This window comes from Podarcis cretensis (assembly GCF_951804945.1).
Source record: "Podarcis cretensis genome assembly, chromosome: 5".
Lineage (NCBI taxonomy): Eukaryota > Metazoa > Chordata > Lepidosauria > Squamata > Lacertidae > Podarcis > Podarcis cretensis.
Genome location: NC_137174.1, coordinates 36,114,042 through 36,134,088, shown reverse-complemented (window position 1 = coordinate 36,134,088; position 20,047 = coordinate 36,114,042). Strand labels below are relative to the sequence as shown.

At 40.7% G+C, this 20,047-nt stretch overlaps 1 protein-coding gene and 1 pseudogene across 3 annotated transcripts in view; both read right to left on the bottom strand.

Annotated features, from left to right (window-relative positions):
• Positions 1-20,047, bottom strand: part of LOC307217436 (lipase member M-like) — a 63,319-nt pseudogene that overhangs the window by 13,383 nt on the left and 29,889 nt on the right. The window lies entirely within an intron of this gene.
• On the bottom strand, positions 275-15,319 carry LOC307216270 (lipase member M-like). Of its 2 annotated transcripts, XM_079976375.1 has the most exons (11): positions 14,642-15,315; positions 14,047-14,113; positions 11,736-11,844; positions 11,227-11,344; positions 10,389-10,587; positions 9,651-9,760; positions 9,056-9,192; positions 8,263-8,409; positions 3,616-3,687; positions 2,443-2,508; positions 275-1,397 (listed from the first exon to the last, which is right to left on the bottom strand). In XM_079976375.1, exons 1-11 carry the CDS (start codon positions 14,709-14,711, stop codon positions 1,164-1,166), a joined length of 1,329 nt encoding a protein of 442 aa, XP_079832501.1. In that variant the 5' UTR covers positions 14,712-15,315; the 3' UTR covers positions 275-1,163. The 2 variants fall into 2 exon arrangements, with proteins under 2 accessions (XP_079832501.1, XP_079832502.1); XM_079976376.1 differs by lacking the exon at positions 8,263-8,409 and having other exon boundaries at positions 14,642-15,319.

Here is a 20,047-nt window from a genome sequence, read left to right as displayed (position 1 = left end):
TCTCAAAATCTGCATAAACCCCAGCACAGTGGTTCCTCAAAATTCCCAACCATGGACCACTTGAAAATTGCTGAGGTTTCTGGTGGACCATTTAATTATCTTTTTCCTGCCTCTGACTGCAATTGTACTGTGCTGTGAAAGTTGTTTGTTATATTTTGCCCCCCTGCTCGCCCTGCTCACTCTAGTCACCAACCACCTCCCCTCACATTAACCTCCTAGTGCTTCTTTTTAGCATCCTGTGCAACTTCTAAGCTCACACCTGGCCTTCCCAACGTTTTGTTTTTGAAGCTACTTATGTCTTCTATTCTGCACCCATTTTCACCTACACACACCGGTCCTACATCCCCGCCTTTTGTACAATCCCCTTCCACACAGAACTCCTGCATGGCCACCTGGGGATAGCAGAATAAATAATGTAAAGAGGGAGCTACAGCCCAAGATAGGTAAAGAGGTAGTAAGGGAACAGCTAGCTACTTTGTTGTTGTTTAGTTGTGTCCAACTCTTTATGACTCTCCATGGACAATAACATAGCTACTTTAAATAAATTCAAATCTCCAGGGCCTGATGAACTGCATCCAAGGGTACACAATAAGTTTTTGGGTGTAATCTCAGAGTTGCTGGAGGAAATTGTGTGCCATCTCCCACCCCTAGCCTCATTATCTCCTTGTCAGGACAATGATTCACAGCAGGGGTTCTTGACCATGGACCCCTAGGCCATGGTCCCCTAGGCTTCCATGCGTGAACTTTATGGGCCCCATGAACCAGGCACCAAAAATTATTCTCCCTCCCTTTATTTCCTTCTTGTGCCTTAGAAATGAATTCAGCAAAGGGGCTCCACTGCTTTCATCAGATTCTAAAAAGGGCCTATGAGCACCTGTACTCAAAGGTTAAGAACCACTGATCTACAAGGAACAACAAGAAACATCTACGCTGTGGCTAAAAGATGAGGCCTTTGCAGAGAGAAGTATACTTTTGCAATGCAAGGCCAATGAATTCCACTACCAATTGTGTCAATGCCAAAAGGTAGATTTTATTAGATGACGAGCAATAGGTAATAGAAACAAGAATCAGTTAACAAATTGACCATAAATACAAGTCATACAGACCCAATGCAGTGTCTACAATCGCAGGGAATATAAGCAGTTAGTGACTTTCATAACATTTTATTTGTACTTCTGCATAAGATAGAATATATCAGTGTATAGTTTCTTTGGAGGATCCAGACCCCATAAAAAATCGCCATGCTGCCATTCAGGAATATACTTATGGAAAACTAAATTAGAGATTCGAGGAAGCAACAGCTGGATGTCCTTTCTGTTTATTACAATATCACGTCCACCATACCACACAGCAGTTGGCACAACCATGTCTTCGATTTGATAGAATGGAGGAGTGGTCTGTGGATGAAAATATCAGAATGATTAAAACGGTCTTCATCTGCCAATCTTAGATTTTACCTGTTTTCTTAGCCATCTGATGGTTCATATGCAGGATCATCAAAACTCTGGGATGTGTAACCTATGTTTCTGGAAAATTAGTATCAGATTTCCTTCTCCATTTTATTAATGAATCTGTCACATATTAATTGTTTACTGTGCATTCTTGATTTATGTGTAGGACAACTGCTTGACTGGATTGAGCATAGGATATACCAACATTGTGGGATGTACAATGACATTGAGGATGTGTATCAGGATTAATGTGCATGCCTGCTAAAGTTCAGCTTGGCACACTTAGGCTCTGGACTTAATTGTCTTTCAGGTAGCAGTGAGCAGGCTTTAGAAAGCTGCCCATATGACTTCAGTTTTGAAGTTCTCAGAATATTTCTTTCCTACTGCCATTGCATGGCTTCACAGCTGCTTCTACAAACAAGATAACTGTTTTGAAGCTATATATATACATACACAAACACACACATGCTGAACATGTGCAGCTTTATATTTTTAAAGCATTTCAAACATAGCACCACCATGACTATAGGAATAAAACTGAGTTTGCTTCTGCTGCTCTGAGGTTAAACACATCTCCTTGGGAATAAGCAACATTCTGATGTAAGAAAAGGATAATATGATTTCAAAGTAAAAGAAAAGAAAAGAAGATCTCTAACCACAAGGAATAGTGGGAAGCATCAAGTGTTTACCAGGAGAGGGATGGGATCTAGGTTTACAATGTTAGTATCCATCTGTCTTGGGAGAGAATGGAGTGCGTTTCCAGGGGTGAAGTCCAACCACTGTATTAGCAGCACCAAAGTGACCTGGGCTGCCCAGACAATAAGACCACCATCTCGGCTGCACTGATGTGGTCCAAAGGAAGTAGAACAATGCATTCGGCACCAGCTTGGCTGCAGAAGGTGCTGGAAAGAGGCATACAAGGACCCACCCAACCGTCTCCAAATTTGTGCCTGGTTTACTCCTGAAACTTTACTTTTCTTTAACTCTTTACCGTATTGTATATAGCTTTGTTCTTACTGCCATAGTCAAAATATTTCAGTTCTCTTGATTTAAAAACCTATAAAATAAAGGGGAAAGTACGGAATTTTCAAATTTTTCATGCAGGCATCTTTATAACATACAGAAAGAACCCTGTCCCTAATCCCTACAAAAATTGTGAAAACTTTTCTTTAAATAGATAGATGTGAACTTTTATTCTTGTGATTACTGTATATTGGCTGTGATTATATTGGTTGTATTTCATGGCTATAGATAGTCATCCTAGGCTCCTAGAAGAGGAAGGATGATAATAATAATAATAATAATAATAATAATAATAATAATAATAATAATATTGTATTATATGGTATAAAATGATTATACAGTCAACAAAGATCTTGCTATAAGTTTTGAGCAATTGATATTTAAATAAACTATATTGTTGTGTATTTCTTTGTACACTTAAAGAGTGCAACCAATCAAGGTAGTCTACCATGGATTCCTAGACTGTTTTCATAAATTTGTGTGTGGTTTCGTAAAAATATATTATTATTTTATCTTGAAACATTTTCATATTTATCTGCTTTTATCAAATACAATCTGTTTTTACCAATATTTTGCATACTTTGCAAATTAATAAGTAAATGATATTGGAACTCATATACAATCATTTCAAAAATCAATCCTTAATGTTCACTATCCTAAGTAAAACTGTGTAAGCTAATGAGAAACTGCAATGTGCAAATTAAAACTCAACTATCACTTCAGATATAATGAATAAAAAATCACTTGATGTTTGAAGTTTAAGAACTACTCTTTAGGCAATGAAATTGAAAAGTTTTGCTTTATTTCTTCTTTTGCATGACCCTATTTAAGGATATTTACTTTTGCTTTCATTTGCATGTTATTATTGCCAATTTCTACATGTGTAGACACATATATATCATATATCACATGTAACCGGGCAACTACACCAGCAATAACTCAGAGCAACAAAGCTCCTGTGAGTGGCAGCTTGTCATATACCATTTATTGCTATATTGTTTTTCATTTACTGTAACTTTCCTGTCACCTTCTGAAAATTAAAAAAAGAAAACCCTTAAATATTCACAGACGTTAAACATTCATTTGAACATCAATTGGCCTCTAAATTTTGAAATAAGGAAAAATATGCATTAAAGCTCACCTGGGCCAAGTGGATCGTGTTTTTTACAGAACCATAATCAGGAATAATTCCAAAATACGCATCTATTCGGGTCTGTGGGGGGAAATAAGTATGGAAATGTTTTTAAGAATCATCTCCTATCATTCAGAGGGAGGAATGGATGAATTGAACTAGCAAAAAGATCACAAGCATTAGAGGAATACAATATCCAAATACCTTGACAAATTTAAAGGGATATTGGATAGGAAAACATACATCTCAGGAAAGATGTGGTCGTGAGTTTCATGCCAATTTGCATTTTTTTAATATATATATATATACTATTTTAAGCATCATTCCGTGGTCAATAAGGGCAGGACACCTTTGCCCAGCAGCGCTGTGGCCCATAGATTGCGGAAAAACTTTGCCCAGTATCTTGTTTGTGTGGTGGGCTCATGGGGAAAAACTGTCCCATGAGCCCTTGCAAAGAAGAGTGGAAAGCCTATATAAGGCTGCTGCCTATGCTACTCAAGGCCAATTTGCCATGAAAGCTTCCCACCCACCCACACTGGGGTTAGAGCATTCACTGAGCAATTTGGGTCACTAGTTGACAGGGCAAGGAAATAATTTTAAATAACGCAACCTGATTGGCACTTGCTTTACCTCTGTGAAATTATGGCCTTCCTTTGTTAGGTGAAGAATGTTGTTTGTATGAGGGCATCGATGTCACTGGGCAGAATCAACACAGTATGGGGGGGGCTATAAGGGACCTGAGGTGATGATTGATCATGGCACCCACAAGCTTAGTGTTGGGGTATCTGCCCAGTAGGAATCTGCAGCCTGGTCACCCAGTGAGACCTTACTTGCCTAGCTTGCACCTCAGGAAGAATCTGAACCACACTGGCTGACTCTCATGTAACAGGTTTGGGGCGGTCCAAATACAGCAGATCCATTCTATCAACATGGGGCTTGTGGAATGATCCTCGGATCAAATGCCATGCCAACCCTTACCCTGTCTGCTGCTGCTATCTGATTTTATCCCATCACCATTGTACAATCTTGTTATTTTGCTGCTCTCTATGGGTCACATAATGCGCCTGTCTGGACAATAGTTCATACATTATTATCTTTTGTTTCTTGAGACCCATCTTGTGAATTTCTTGAAATTAAAAGATGGGCTATAAAGATTACAAATAAATAACAAGTTACCTAAGTTGTTACTTATGTCCTATCTTTCATCTGTTACAATTAAAGTTGCAAGATCACTGTGTTCTGATGTATAGGGAGTGGCTGCTTTGTACAGCTCCAAACACTGCTAGATGTCTGGCACAGAGAGTCCTCCCCTCCCTTCGGGAACTTCACAGATAATAATTGGTGAGCAGTTGGTAGTCCTTTTATTACAACATCATGTTGCAAGCACAAATATACAGCTCCTCCCCCTCTCTGCCTCCTTTGCTCTCTGATACGTTCAGACCTCCGAGTCCATGGGGGGGTGTCCCCCACACTCTCAATTGATGTCTTGAGTAGCTGTCCCCTCCCTTCTGGTTCCCTTGTCATTATTTCACAACTGGGTAACTCCTCCCTAAGCTGTTCAGCTTCTGTCTCTCTCTCTGCTTCTGAACACACTGTGGACAAGGGGAGTGACTCTTCCCCCTCCAGCTCTCCATCAGAGAAAAGCTGGTCTGCCATAGAATGCATCCCACAGTCCTCATCTTCAGACCATTCCCTGACTCTAGACTACAAGAGCAACTTGCAACCATGTTCTGCCTCCATGGACAGAGGCAATAAAGCTTCTGAACGCAAGTTGCTCTTGAGCTCAGGTCCTGCTTGAGGGTTAGCCATCTGACTGGCTACTGTGAGAACAGGGGACTGGACTAGCTGGGCCACTGACCTGATCCACCAGGTTCTTCTTATGCTCTTAACTGCCCTCATCCCTGACCCTTCAACAGGCAAACTGAAATGAATGAGAGTTGGAATCTGACACCATCTGAAGGGCCACCAGTTCTCTACCCCGTGAGATATCAGCAGATAAAGAAAACAACAAAAGCCATATAGTTTATCCCTTCTGTAATATACCAGGGTCTCTTCCACAAAGATTCTTCTCCATTCAATAATAATAATAATAATAATAATAATAATAATAATAATAATTTATTATTTGTACCCCGCCCATCTGGCTGGGTTTCCCCAGCCACTCTGGGCGGCTTCCAACAAAGATGAAAAATTCACTAAAATGTCACATATTAAAAACTTCCCTGAACAAGGCTGCCTTCAGATGTCTTCTGAATGTCAGGTAGTTGTTTATCGCTTTGACATCTGATGGGAGAGTGTTCCACAGGGTGGGCACCGCTACCGAGAAGGCCCTCTGCACACCACTGAGCTATCCAGCAGAACTAGGAAACAGCTCTCACCTTTGTCCCTAGCCCGCCGGAGATCATCAACCAGTGTGACCAAGGCAGTTTCAGTCCCATGATGAGGCCTGAATCCTGACTGGAAGGGATCCAAATGATCTGCTTCTTCCAGGCGTGCCTGGAGTTGTTCAGCAACCACTCGCTCAATCACCTTGCCCAAGAATGGAAGATTTGAGACTGGGCGATAATTGGCCATCGTGGCCGCATCTAAAGATGGTTTTTTAAGAAGCGGTTTAATAACCGCCTCTTTCAGTGGGTCTGGGAAGGCTCCCTCATGGAGGGAAGCATTCACCACCCCACAAAGCCCATCGCCCAGTCCTTCCCGGCTAGCTTTTATAAGCCAGGATGGGCAAGGATCCAGGAGACAGGTGGTTGGCTTCACTCGTCCAAGCAGCCTGTCCACATCCTCGGAGGTAACAGATTGGAATTGATCCCACACAACTTGACTAGACAGGACTCTAGCACTCTCCCGCCCTGGCCCAGCTCCCACGGTGGAGTCTACTTCTTCCCGAATCTGAGTGATTTTATCTGCAAAAAACTTTGCGAAATCATTGCAGGAGATCATGTGGCCCGTACTAGGCCCCGATGTCGCAGGTGGTTCCGCTAAATTGTGAACCACCTGAAAAAGTCTCCTGCTGCTGTTTTCTGCAGATGCAATAGAGGCAGCGAAGAAAGTCTTCTTCGCTGTCGCTATCGCCACTTGGTAGGCTCGACGTTGAGCTCTAACCTGTGTCCGTTCAGATTCAGAATGAGTTATCCACCACCGGCGCTCTAGCTGTCTCAACGATTGTTTCATTGCCCTCAGATCCGTGGAAAACCACGGGGCTGCCCGGGCTCTATGCAATTGGAGAGGGCGCTTCGGAGCCAAACAGTCAATAGCCCTGGTTAACTCCACATTCCAGCGGGCCACCAGGAAATCGGCTGAAAGGCCATCAACATGGGATAAAGCATCCCCTACCACTCTCTGGAAACCATTTGGATCCATTAAGTGGCGGGGGTGGACCATCCGAATCGGTCCCACCTCCCTGCAGAGGGGATGGGTCGCAGAGAAGTCCAGTTGCACCAGGAAGTGATCTGACCATGGCACTTCTTTTGTTTCGCTTTTACTTAGTGTCAGATCACCAACATCCATAGAGGTAAACACCAGGTCCAAGGCATGTCCGCGGCTATGGGTTGGGCCAGACTTATTCAGGGACAGCCCCATGGAGGCCATGCTTTCCACGAAGTCCCGAGCAGCCCCTTGTAAGGTCGTGTCGGCATGGATGTTAAAATCCCCTAGGACAACCAAGCTAGGTGTCTCCTGGAGAACATCAACCACAATCTGAACCTCAGCGGGGAGGTTGGTACACCAAAAGGAATCCTGTACTGCCCCTATTGCCCAACTTCCAGAACATGCACTCGGAAAACTGGGTCTTCCCAATAGGACGCCTGGTGCAAACTAATGACTTCCTAAAAATCACTGCAACCCCCCCTCCCCGCCCACATGACCTGGGTTGCTGTGCGTAAGAGAAACCTGGTGGACAAGCAGCGGCAAGGACAGGCCCATCTGCTTCATCCAACCAAGTCCATGATCAAGTCATGGATGGCAATGGTCTTATGAATCATTGACCTGGCATTGCACAGCAGCACCTTCAGGTCATGTGGGTATCCCTTGCTGATTCTAGTATCCATCCAATCAGGACGAGACCCGGAGGCAGGGATAGTCCTCAGACAACGACTAAACCTGCCTCCTCTGTAATGACATGGTCTGGTCTTAGCATAACTCCTCCTCCTACCCGTGATCACTGAGATCGGTTGTCCCAGTGCATCCCACCCCCTGTGGAACATGCCCCAGCCATTTTGTTGGCTGGGACCTACTCCCCGGCAGCCCTGACCCCTCCCCTTAAGAACAAAATAGCACCTAAAAAAACAACAACACAATAAAACAATACAAACAAAAAACAGTAAAAATTACAAAAACATATAATCAAACAAATTCCCAGGCCCAATAAACATCCATCCCACCCCCCACCCCACCCCCACATACAAAAAATCCAAAAGAAAAATTCTGGCTCAAACATGTACAGACATGGTCACTCAATTACACATTTAGGTCTCCAATGCTATACATGCATAACTTGAAGCATGTACTATTGAACTCCATCATGTTAGTTACTCTATATGCAATTCAAAGCATGGTTAATTTATCTTTAAATATTAGAATAAAATATATTGCTGTTGTGGGGACTGGAGTATGGTATTTTGCCAATATGTTTAGCAAAATAAAGAGTCAACATACCACGTTTAAGTTATTTGGATTGCGTCCAGAGCCAAGAAACATAAATTGGATGCAAATCTCGTCCATTACTGGATAGCTACAAAACTTGGCCATCAGTCTTTTCAATTTGTTACTTAAAAATACAAATTCTTTCTTCCCCCATATCAGCTGTAAAATTAAACACACAGAGAGAGCTTGGTGATTCTCTTTAGAATTAATTTCCAAGCATTTAGAAATTAAATCCTCTTAATTAAACCAGGTATTGCATAACGCACGCCCCGCACCAATGTATAAGCTTGAGGGTTGAACTGCCCATATCACTAAATTGATTATGATAGAAGACTGCATTAACACACTTGGGGGTGCCCAACTTCGGCACGCACTACACTAATGATGCCTCTGCCCCGTCTCCATGCATCACCCCAGCCCCCTCTGGACACCACCCAATATGGCCACTTCCACAGTCTCCATGCGCCACATCTTGTTGGCTCCGCACTTCACCCACGACTGGACCTGAACTCCAGAGGAAAGGCAGTGGCTGGGACAATGGAGCCAGTCACAACTGCAGCAGGCCCTGTGGGGCCTTTGAGAGAGTGCATGGGCCTCCCAGGAGCCCCGTGGTGCCTGCTACAACTGTGTCGGACTGCTTCGCACCATCAGACTGCTGCAGGCCAAGGCAGGCAGCACGCAGAGGTGGCTAACTACCACAGTGGGCAGAGGTGGTCTCAGAGGCAGTGGGTGGCAGTGAGGATCCCAGGGTCCCATGGGCTTGGCGCCTATGAAGACACTACAAAAACCTATGAGAAATACCTACTTTCATTAATCCATCAGGAAGATTGAGAATTAGTGCGGCAGGTCCACTGGTGCCCACAAATGTGTAGATAGGAGCCAAAGTCACGAAGAGCTTGACTTTCTGAGCAACCTGTGGCCTGAGTGAAAAGGCAATTAAACCTGCCAAAGAGAAAGAATTCCAGAATTCAGCAGCTATTCCAGATAAACCAGAGCCAATATGCACACTCAGTCTTTGGGTCTCTCATACTGGGGAATGGTCTTATCCTAGTGGAAGAGCACATTCATGTATGCTCAATCCAGGTGTCTCAAGGTAGGGCTGAGAAAGACCCAGGAAAGCTGCTGCCAGTCAGTGTTGAGCTACAGGAACCAACGGTCTGACTTGATACTACAGCTCTCTATCTTCCTATATGCTTATCTGCAACCAGTTTGCAGAGGCCTCAAAACCAGAGGCATCAGGACCAATACCAAAAAACAGCACTTCAGTCCCTGCTTGTTGTTCCTTCAATCTGAATTATTAGATTGGACCTATATCTGTGATGTGAATTTTGGATTGTAAGAAGGTTTTAAAATTAAGGGCTCAGGCAGTAAATGGATTCCATTCATTTCATATTACTTACCAAGTGTCCCACCCTGAGAGTAGCCGATAAAATACAATCCTTCTTGCTGAGTTTTCCGCAGGATAAAATTTATTGTTGCTGGAATATCATATACCGCAATTTCATGGAAGCTATAGAACATTACAGGGGGAAAATGCAGGTGAAGTTTTTCCCCTTAGCCTCATGTTGCATTAGTAGTGCACACTATTAGAGGTGTGTATGGACTCTGCCCCAAATAATGAGGTGAATCGGGGTGATTTGGGCTGTGATCTCCCATTCCTAAAAGGGTTTGTGCCTTTAAAGAGAATGTTAAGTGATTTAAATGTGTGGTTGTCCACCCACCGCTGCCCCATTGACATCTTTGTATTGCTCCAGGTGAACCCAGATCCAGGCAATCTAGAGTTTCATCTACACATTCCCAGCAAATCCCAGATTGGCCCGATTCAGTTCAGGATCTAGGATTCATCCAGAGTGAATGCACAGTCCTAGCTATTATCCTTATCTATATCTCAGAGCTCCACAAATTCAGCCTGCATGAATATAGAGAAAGTCATGAATTTTGTCATGTTGATGTAGGCTCTAAAAATAACAAGAAAGAGAACCATAGTCCACCATTTCTCATTTTTTGGACGTCTTTCCAGGACTGAAGCACTTCTGACACAACAGAAGGAAAAAAGATATCTTGGTATCAGTTATACTCCAGAGACAGTAATTATTACAATTATCTCAACTATCCAAGCTACAAGTTGTGCTTTATACCTGAAATTCCAAAATTCTTCTTGGTCAATTGACAGAGTCTTGTGTCTTCTAGACCAGCTGTTCCCTCTAGTATTTATTATCCAAACATCATAGCCAGCATCTGCTAGAGCAAATCCCAGGCTATTCTTGGGAGGATTTATAATCCAGGTCCTACCTTCACCCAAAACACCATGTACCAGTAAAACAACTGGCCTAGGACCTGGTGGGAGGGGAACAGAAACAAAATGGGCATTAGATAATATTGTTCTCAGTAGGAGTTGTTGTTAGCCACTTAATACAATAATACATATACTGCTTAATGCTAGATAGGTCTCTAAGTAGTTTACAAAATACAAAAACCCAATACACATATAAGCATCCATCATTAAAATATCCAGCAAAACAATTCATTAAAATAATGCAGCAAGTAAAATAGGAAACTCAGATCAAGAACTCACAGTAATGCCTGTGTAGACAAGTCATTCCTTTGATTTTCAAGAAAGATTCCATAGCTTGCAAAGGGCTGTTAGAAAAGGAACTAATTCTAGATCAAGTTGAACATGACCAAAAAGGAACTAATTCCAGTTCACATTTGTCCACTTACAAAATGAACTATTTCATGTTCAGTTCAGATTTTAGTTCAAATTATCCCCGACAATTTTTTTATCAGCATTCAGAATGTCACAAGCTGCTGTGCTGATGTATAAAATATAGGTAAATAAACATTAAAACACATGCAGTTGGATGTGACTTATTTTCTGCAACAATTAGGAACTTTAAGAACCTCTAGGCTATGCTGAATCCTTTCAGTATACACTTCCTTAAAAAAACACACCAACCAATTACATTCCAAAATTACCTGTCTTCCCAGAACTGTGCATTCCATTAGGAATTCTATTTGCTTGCAAGTAGTAGCCATCCTCTGTCAAAATCTCATGCTCTTCACTGGGGTATCCCCAGTATTGAATGATTTCATTCTGCAAGAATAAAGAAAGGCTCGGCAGATTGAGACTTCTATTCTAAATCTAGATGTGCTACAGGGGATTTTAGTTACAATAGTGCTGAGGAGAAGAGAAAAAAGTTCCGGATTCTGCCTTTGTCTCCTGCTGGCTGTAATGAACAAAAGCAGAGGAGGAGCAATCAATACACTATTTATTAATCATTAAACAAAATATGTCATTTGGCCTTGGAGTCAGCTAAATCTATCCATTGCAATCTATCAAGCCCTCTTTGGAGTAACTCAGGCAGGCTTGGAAATGCTTCTGTGAAAAGCAAATGCTTTAAAATCACTTAAAAGAAATATGTACAAATTATTTTGTCCTAGCAATAGCCTGTTTTTTTTCAAATGCATCTGAACAAGCAACTCACAATAGTCATGAATTCTTGGGGATTCAAGTGACGTTTCCTTAGGAATTCTTCTGACTCGATGGTCTGTTGGATTAAACACGCCACTGCCAAAAACAGCCACATCGCTGGCCTGTGTAAAACAATATCTGTTGTTTCAAATTCCTTAGCAAATATGGGAAGTGTTTTTTAGAATGGTTCTAGACATGTTGAGGGCAGGGAGCGTGATTACAGTTCCAGCGGTGCTGTGCAGGGAAGAAATAATGTATCTCTCTTCTGAAAATATTAGTGACTGAGATGGATGCTTTGTGGGGAAACACTGCAAAAAGATCTGCCCCATGAGGAAAAGTCATGACTATCTCTGAAATAAGGGTAAGTATGCTGGATTCTGAGGGAAGCAGCTTCCTGGTCACTGGGAAAATGTTATCCATTTTTGCTGGACATAGCATTCTTGAGGTGGTTCGGACAGGTAATGGCCCCAGTTTGCGCCTCATGAGTAAGAATTTTCCCACTGTATGTGAGTTTCTTCATATCACTTCAAGATCCAAGTTGCTTCAGAGCATGATTAAGGTACTGGCTCATACCTGGCTGTAAATTATAGGGCATCTCCCACTGAACATGGAGAATCTCTTGCTGAGCTTTTGTTTGGTGGAAGGATTACTTTAACAAAGTTGCCCAACTTACTGGAGGCTGAAGGAGCAACACAGTCTGAACTACACTTCCAGAAAGACTCCATGAAATGCAAACAAAATGCTCACTACAACCAGTGCTCTTTTCTGGTCGGAGCACACTGGAATGTGGTTCTAGCACGTCTCAGATAAGAACTTACTGTCACAACTTCATGGTGAGTTCTGACACCTTTTTTTTGGGGGGGGGGAAGCACTATGGTAAAGGCTCACAGAACTTAAACCTATTAAAGTGAAATGGCTAGCCCCTCACCTGAAAGGCTGAGTCCCAAACTAAAGGAGATCAGCAATTGTGCAAATGAAGCAATGTCACAGAAAACCAGCTCAGATGGAAAATGAGATGGTTATGAAGAAAATGAAAATTTGGGCTGTATGATATCAACTGGACACCTGAACCAAAGATAATGTTGATTTACTGGAAATATGCCCCACAGAACTTGTTGGGACTTTCTTTGAATAACCAGGCATGGAAGCAGACAATCAATCAGATGAGGAATTAATGACACCAAATAGCATGCTGGGAAATTGTTATGTACTGAAGTTCTCATGCTGGGCCAGCAGGGGGATACTGTAGATAGTTTTCACTCAGGTCCACATATGCAAATAAGGGATTGAAAGTGACGTTCAGTGATTGGATAGTTGCAGAAAGTGTTACAGTTGTGTTGTAGTGGAGCTCTATATAAGCAGGCTGGCTGAACCCTTCAGTTCAGTTCTGTTCTGGCCTGTGAATAAACAAGAGCTGTTTGAAGAATCACTGTGTTGTCTGATATGTTCACCCACAACTTAACAAAGACCTACATTGGCTCCCAGTACGTTTCCGAGCACAATTCAAAGTGCTGGTGTTGACCTTTAAAGCCCTAAACGGCCTCGGCCCAGTATACCTGAAGGAGCGTCTCCACCCCCATCGTTCTGCCCGGACGCTGAGGTCCAGCGCCGAGGGCCTTCTGGCGGTTCCCTCATTGCGAGAAGCAAAGCTACAGGGAACCAGGCAGAGGGCCTTCTCGGGAGTGGCGCCTGCCCTGTGGAACGCCCTCCCATCAGATGTCAAAGCAATAAATAACTACCTGACATTCAGAAGACATCTCAAGGCAGCCCTGTTCAGGGAAGTTTTTAATCTGTGATATTTTAGTGTATTTTTGGTTTTTATGGAAGCTGCCCAGAGTGGCTGGGGAAACCCAGCCAGATGGGCAGGGTACAAATAATAAATTATTATTATTATTATTATTATTATTATTATTATTATTATTATTATAAAAATAGAGTTCTGGGAATTCCTGAAGATGCTGGGAATTCCTGTTCCCTGGACCATTGTCACAGACGAGTCTGTTGCTGCTGGGATACTGGGAAATGGGGTCTGCAGCAGTCCATGACTCAATCAATTAAACTGTGTGGGCCTGGCTAACATGTCTGCAATTTATCTTAAAATGGTACAATACACTTTAAACTTGCATTGGTAGTGTATAAAACCTACTATTATATACAATGGGATGCAAGTCTGTTCATTTTTTACTTGATTTTACTTCAATACAGTAATGCAGAACACTGTTAAATGTACAATTTAAGACTGCAAGCCAATAAAATGCAAGACAAAAGTTATGTCAGCAAAATATAAATTTAAAAGCGACATGGAAGAAAGTATTTTTGCTTACCTGTTCCTGTTCATCAGTAGCAACCAGGTCTCAAACAGACACTGCAGAAGACCTAGGTTGTAATCAGCTACAGAGAACAATATATGTTTCATCATACACTATTGGAGCAGATCCAGAGCAACAGAAAAGGTTTCCAAAAAATATCATCACACACTGAGCATTTGCCTAGTGATAAGGCAGGACTGTACAAAGCACTGAAATGAATATTGCAACTCCTTGTTTTATTAAAAAAAATGTAGCCCACTTAAATACTTATTTTTAGATTAAGTCATATTTATATTTATATTTATATTTATATTTATATTTATATTTATATTTATATTTATATTTATATTTATATTTATATTTATATTGTAGAGGAATTGCAATAAATTTGGGTTGCCGAAGAAAGGAGTGGTTAGAAGGATATAAACTTGATCTCATATTCTTATTGTTCAATTTAGGTAATAGTGCAAGTTTAACTATTATTCACTTGTATGGGGCATTAATAGAGAGCTCTGCTCAAAACACGAGCTATGCGTAAATACAGTTTTTGAAAAGTTGCTGCAACAGGAAAACATACACCACCGAAAGCAGACTGAAGGTTTTGGCTTACCTGCTCCTCTCCAACAGAGTCTGAATTTCAGCTGGATGCTGCAGAAGTGTTGAAGGGAATTTAGCTGCATATGTTTTGTGAATAATTATGGTGGCATGCAGTACCCTGGACACCATTACACATTAAACCTCTGAAATAAGTAGGTTAAGCACCTGATCTATGAGGCCTACGTGGATTTTGTAAGCGATTGATTGTGGGTGTAATTCTACACACATTTACCTGGTAATAAGCCACCCTAATCCACTTGATCTTACTTTGGGGTTGGCATTCATATGATCGCTGTGTGTGTGTGTGTGTGTGTGTGTGCGTGCGCTTTAATTCACTCTTGTTCCTTTCTAGATTCAAATTAAATGAGACCAAGAGGGACAAAGGCCTTGTAAATTAGAAAGATTTGATGAATTGTAGATTCTACACAACATGAGTAACCACTTGGCTAGACCAAGCAGAGCATTTCGCCCAATAATTCAAAGTGCGAGAGGAAATTCTCCCTTCCAGCTTTCATGAATTCTTCCCCAGTGACTCAATCTCCTGGCCCCCATGAAACACACTTTTAATCCTACTTGACTCAAGTTTACATTTAGGGAAAACAAAATGCAGTTATAGATACTGTTTGTGTTTTCCTATAGACCAGGCACCCCCAAACTCGGCCCTCCAGATGTTTTGGGACTACAATTCCCATCATCCCTGACCACTGGTCCTGTTAGCTAAGGATGATGGGAGTTAATAGTCCCAAAGCATCTGGATGGCCAAGTTTGGGGATGCCTGCTGTAGACTATGTGATTTAGAATTTGCTGTCCTTTTTTAAGCACATTTTTTAAAGGGCAACTCCATGAGGAATTTAAAGGGGGCTGTGACAGCACCATGTCCCCAATCTCCCCAGTGGGTACCGGGGCTGCGTAAAGAGCCCAAGCCAGAAAGAGAGCCTCTCCCTATTGTGAGTGGTACCAGCGTAGGGTGACATTCAAGATGGGTAGAAGGAACCATGTAGGGACTCCATTTCTGATTCCTCAGGAGTAGCCGTGCCAGGACAACCCATTTAAAATGGTAAACAACAAGCAGCAAAACAAATCTGTGTACTGGCTTTAAATTACTTTGCCAAGTAACATCTTGCCACTTTAAGTAATAAGGGGATGGTGAATGATGCAGGAAGGTTTACTCCAAGAATAACTGGTAAAACAATCTCAACCTTAATTTCCTTTGTGGATTAAAATTATACCAAAAGGTACTTGACTATTAAAATGGATTGTATGCTGATTTAAGAGATTTTTTTTCTGTGAGGGGGACTTTGGTTTGCTGAAGAAAGGAGTAGATAGAGAAATGTGAAATAGAAGGACATAAATTAATAATTCAATAAAGGGCTGTTTCTACCACAATTATTTTCCATTTATAGTTGTAGCCAATGGACTCTGTTGGATACAACATACTGGTAAATACTTGAATTTGGTGCAACGAGCCCCCAGGGATCCTTTGATGAGTTCCAAAGGTTTGAGGATTGGGACTATGTCAAAAGAGCATACTGGAATGTAAACAGGTATACACTTTAAGAAAATACCATCTTGTGGCAAAATAAGGTCATGACAAGAGAAGACAGGTGTGGAAAGCAATAAAGATATTTTTGAAGTTATACTACCAACTGTTGGAGGAAAAGAGATATGACAGATGGTGAAGGCTCGTGGCAGAAAAGCGTCACTGCCAGCTGAAGGTGATTTCAGTGAGATTTTGATGTGAATTCATTTATCTGTAGAACAAAATTATTTAGCATTGGCTGAGTTATTGAAGAACATTAAGGATTGTACCAGTGACATTAAAAATTTGGCTAAAAGGACAACACCATTGGAAGGGTCAGTTTAAAAACTTTCTGAAGGGAGCCAAGAAACCAAAAAAGAAGAAGAAGTGTATAGTAGAAGTTCAAGGTCAGGTGTCAGCTTTGCAAGCTGAGAAATAAACCTTAGAGGACAAGATTGCTGTCTTGGAGATATATATATATATTTATTTTTTTGAGATTTAGAGGTATACTGGAGCTTTGGGAGGAAGATTTAAAAAGAAGATTGGCAAAGGAATTGGCATCTTTTTTACAACTACAACCAGAGATAATGGAGAATTCAATAGACATTTAACGGAATAAAAGCAATCTACACAGAACAAAAAGCCAAACTGATTATAAATAATGTAGTCACAGAAGAGATAAAGATACAAAAAGGAACAAGACAGGGTTGCCCACTCTCACCGTTACTGTTTATAACGGTATTAGAAGTTCTTTTGAATTCGATTAGGCAAAATAAGGAAATAAAGGGTGTGACAATCGGTCGGAACGAATATAAGATCAAAGCGTTCGCGGATGACTTGGTAATAATGATTGAAGAACCAACAAGTACGGTAAAAGAAGTTTTGGAGGAAATGGAACAGTTTGGAAGTGTGGCGGGTTTCAAACTAAACAAGAAAAAAACAAAAATGATAGTGAAAAATATGGATCAAGATCAAATAGAAGTAATGCAACAACAAACACAAATAGAGGTGGTTAAAAAGGTGAAATACCTGGGTATATGGATAACTCCCAAAAATATAGATTTATATAAAAATAACTATGAACCAGTTTGGAAGGAAATAAAAAAGGACCTAGAGTTGTGGGGAAAACTGAAATTGTCATTCTGGGGAAGGGTCTCTACAATTAAAATGAATGTGCTTCCAAAGATATTATTTTTATTTCAGACTATCCCTATAATTAAGGGGAGTAAGATTTTCAAAGAGTGGCAAAGAGCGATCTCAAGATACATCTGGCAGGGCAAAAAGCCGAGAATCCAATTTAAATTGTTAACAGATATAAAGGAAAGAGGAGGCTTTGCCCTGCCAGATTTGAAACTGTATTACGAGGCATCATGTCTTTGCTGGGTGAAAGAGTGGATTAAATTAGAGAATAACGAATTGTTGGACCTAGAGGGGTTCGACAATAGATTCGGATGGCACGCCTACTTATGGCATGAGAAAAGGAGAATCCATAAAGGCTTTGAGAACCACATCTTCCGGGGTCCTTTAATTGAGGTATGGGACAGGTATAAAAACCTACTAGAACCTAGAACACCACGTTGGTTATCACCTCTAGAAGTCATGAGTGTAAGGAGAATTAATACGAGAAGTAAATGGATAACGTACGGTCAACTGTTATTTAAAGAAGGAGGAAAGTGGAAAATAAAACCGTATGAGCAGGTAAAAGAACATGTATATGATTGGATGCACTACTTCCAAATAAATGAGATGTTTAAGAAAGATGGCAAAGAACGAGGGTTTACGGATAAGGAATCGAAATTTCAAAGTGAGGTTATAGATAATGATGGTAAAAATTTATCTAAAGTGTATAGGCTGTTGTTAGATTGGAATTTGGAAGATGAAGAAGTCAAGTCGGTGATGATTAGCTGGGCCAGGGATGTGGGTCATAATATACAATTTGAGGACTGGGAGAAACTATGGAAGGAGGGTCTGAAATTCACTGCTTGTATGACGTTGAAAGAGAACATGATGAAGATGTTCTACAGATGGTATATGACACCGGTAAAACTGGCAAAAATGTATAAGACATGCAATAGGTGTTGGAAGTGTAGGGATAAAGAGGGTACTTTCTACCACATGTGGTGGGAATGTAAGAAAGTGAAAGACTTCTGGGGAAAAATATATAATGAGTTAAAGAAGATCTTAAAATACACATTTGTAAAGAAGCCAGAAGTCTTTCTGTTGGGAATAGTAGGAAATGAGATAAAAAGGAAAGATTGCAATTTTTTTCGATATGCAATCACAGCCGCAAGAGTGTTACTGGCCCAGAAATGGAAACAGCAAGAAATACCGACCGTGGAAGAGTGGAGAATGAAATTGTTAGATTACGCAGAGTTAGATAAATTGACAGGGAAGATTAGATACTTAAGAGACCAAAAGTTCATCGAGGACTGGGGGAAATTTGTGGAATATCTGGAATATTTAAGTGAAGGACAGATGACGCTTAAGGGATTTAAAGAAGCACTGTAAAGAAGTAAGAAATATTGTCTAAAGGGAATAGGAAAAAAAGAGATAAATAATGTCAATATAAATTTGAGAAATGTGTAATTAAAATTATGACTATGGATGATTTACGGAACAGCTGAGGGAAGTCCAAAAGAGAAATAAGTTATGAAAACGATGTGAAATTAATGTATTTTGTTTTGTTTTGTTTGCTGATGTTGATTAATAAAAATTATATGATAAAAAAAAGAGAGAATTCAATAGACAGAGCTTATATAATTACTGGTCAATCATCATATGTGAAAGCTAAGAAACTCCCAGGGGACTTTGGTGCAATTTTCTTTAAGAGCAATGAGAGATAAAAAATTGCAAACTCATTTTCAAAACAATCTAAGCATAGAAGATCAAAGGATTATAATTCCTAAGGAAATCCCAAATAAAATAAAAGAATACAGATTTTTGGTTGAGGCATTAAAGAAACAGAAGATGCCATTTAGATGGGAATACCCAGAGGGACTCAGTTCCACTTACAAAGTTGAAAGTCATAGATGTCCAGATCTGCAAAGAGCCCAAGATTTCTGGGAGGGGAAAAAAGTGGAGGTAACAGAAGTATAACAACAAGGCGAGCTGGAGGAATAACAGTGAGACACAAAGGAATCACACAGTTATATGAGAAATGGACTTTATAAGGATTATAAATGAATCTGATCCAGAACAATTATGAGGTTGTGTAGAGTAAGATTAAGCAAGACAAAGAAAGATGGAATAGGATGAGACTCTCCTTTCTGGGCAGTGGTATAGATGAATATTTCAGACAATTCCGGTGAGCTGCTTTAAAGAATGGCAAAGAGACATAGTTACATTTATCCGGCAAGGGAAAAGCCAAGGATTAAATATAAAATTTTAATAGATCTAAAAGAAAGAGGCGGATTCTCACTGCCAGATCTAAAATATACTACGAAACAGCGTGTATTAGTTGATTAAAGAAATGACTATTACTAAAGAATACAAGAGTGCTTGATTTAGAAGGATAAGGGAATAGTTTTGGGTGGCGTGCTTACCTATGGTATGACAAGGGATTTTCTGAATCATTGCATAAGCAGAAGTTTCTATGGTGTTTTGAGCTATGAAGCTTCTTGACATGTTTTGGGAACAGGGAAGTAAGATGCCCCCTACTGAAGGCTTGGTTGCCAAGGTAGCTGGGGTTAAAGTGGGATAGTTGAGACCAAATGTCTTGGGGCACCCCAAGGAAATTGATACCAGTGGGGAGTCATGCATCTTTACATACTATGACCTATAACCTTTCTTGCTGCATGTAGAAGGATGTTTTTAAGTTTTATGTCTCTTTGTGTGCTGTGTTTGAAACTGCTATATAAGCTTTGTTCTAATGTGACTTGTGGCAGTCTTTTCTAACCTGCA

Bases quoted from the DNA above. Each gene is read 5' to 3' on its own strand.
- LOC307216270 (XM_079976375.1), bottom strand. From the start codon at position 14,711: ATGCAGCTAAATTCCCTTCAACACTTCTGCAGCATCCAGCTGAAATTC. The intron at 14,114-14,641 runs GTAAGCCAAAAC...TGTTCTCTGTAG, and splicing joins ACTCTGTTGGAGAGGAGCAG to CTGATTACAACCTAGGTCTT. The intron at 11,845-14,046 runs GTAAGCAAAAAT...TGTTTTACACAG, and splicing joins CTACTGATGAACAGGAACAG to GCCAGCGATGTGGCTGTTTT.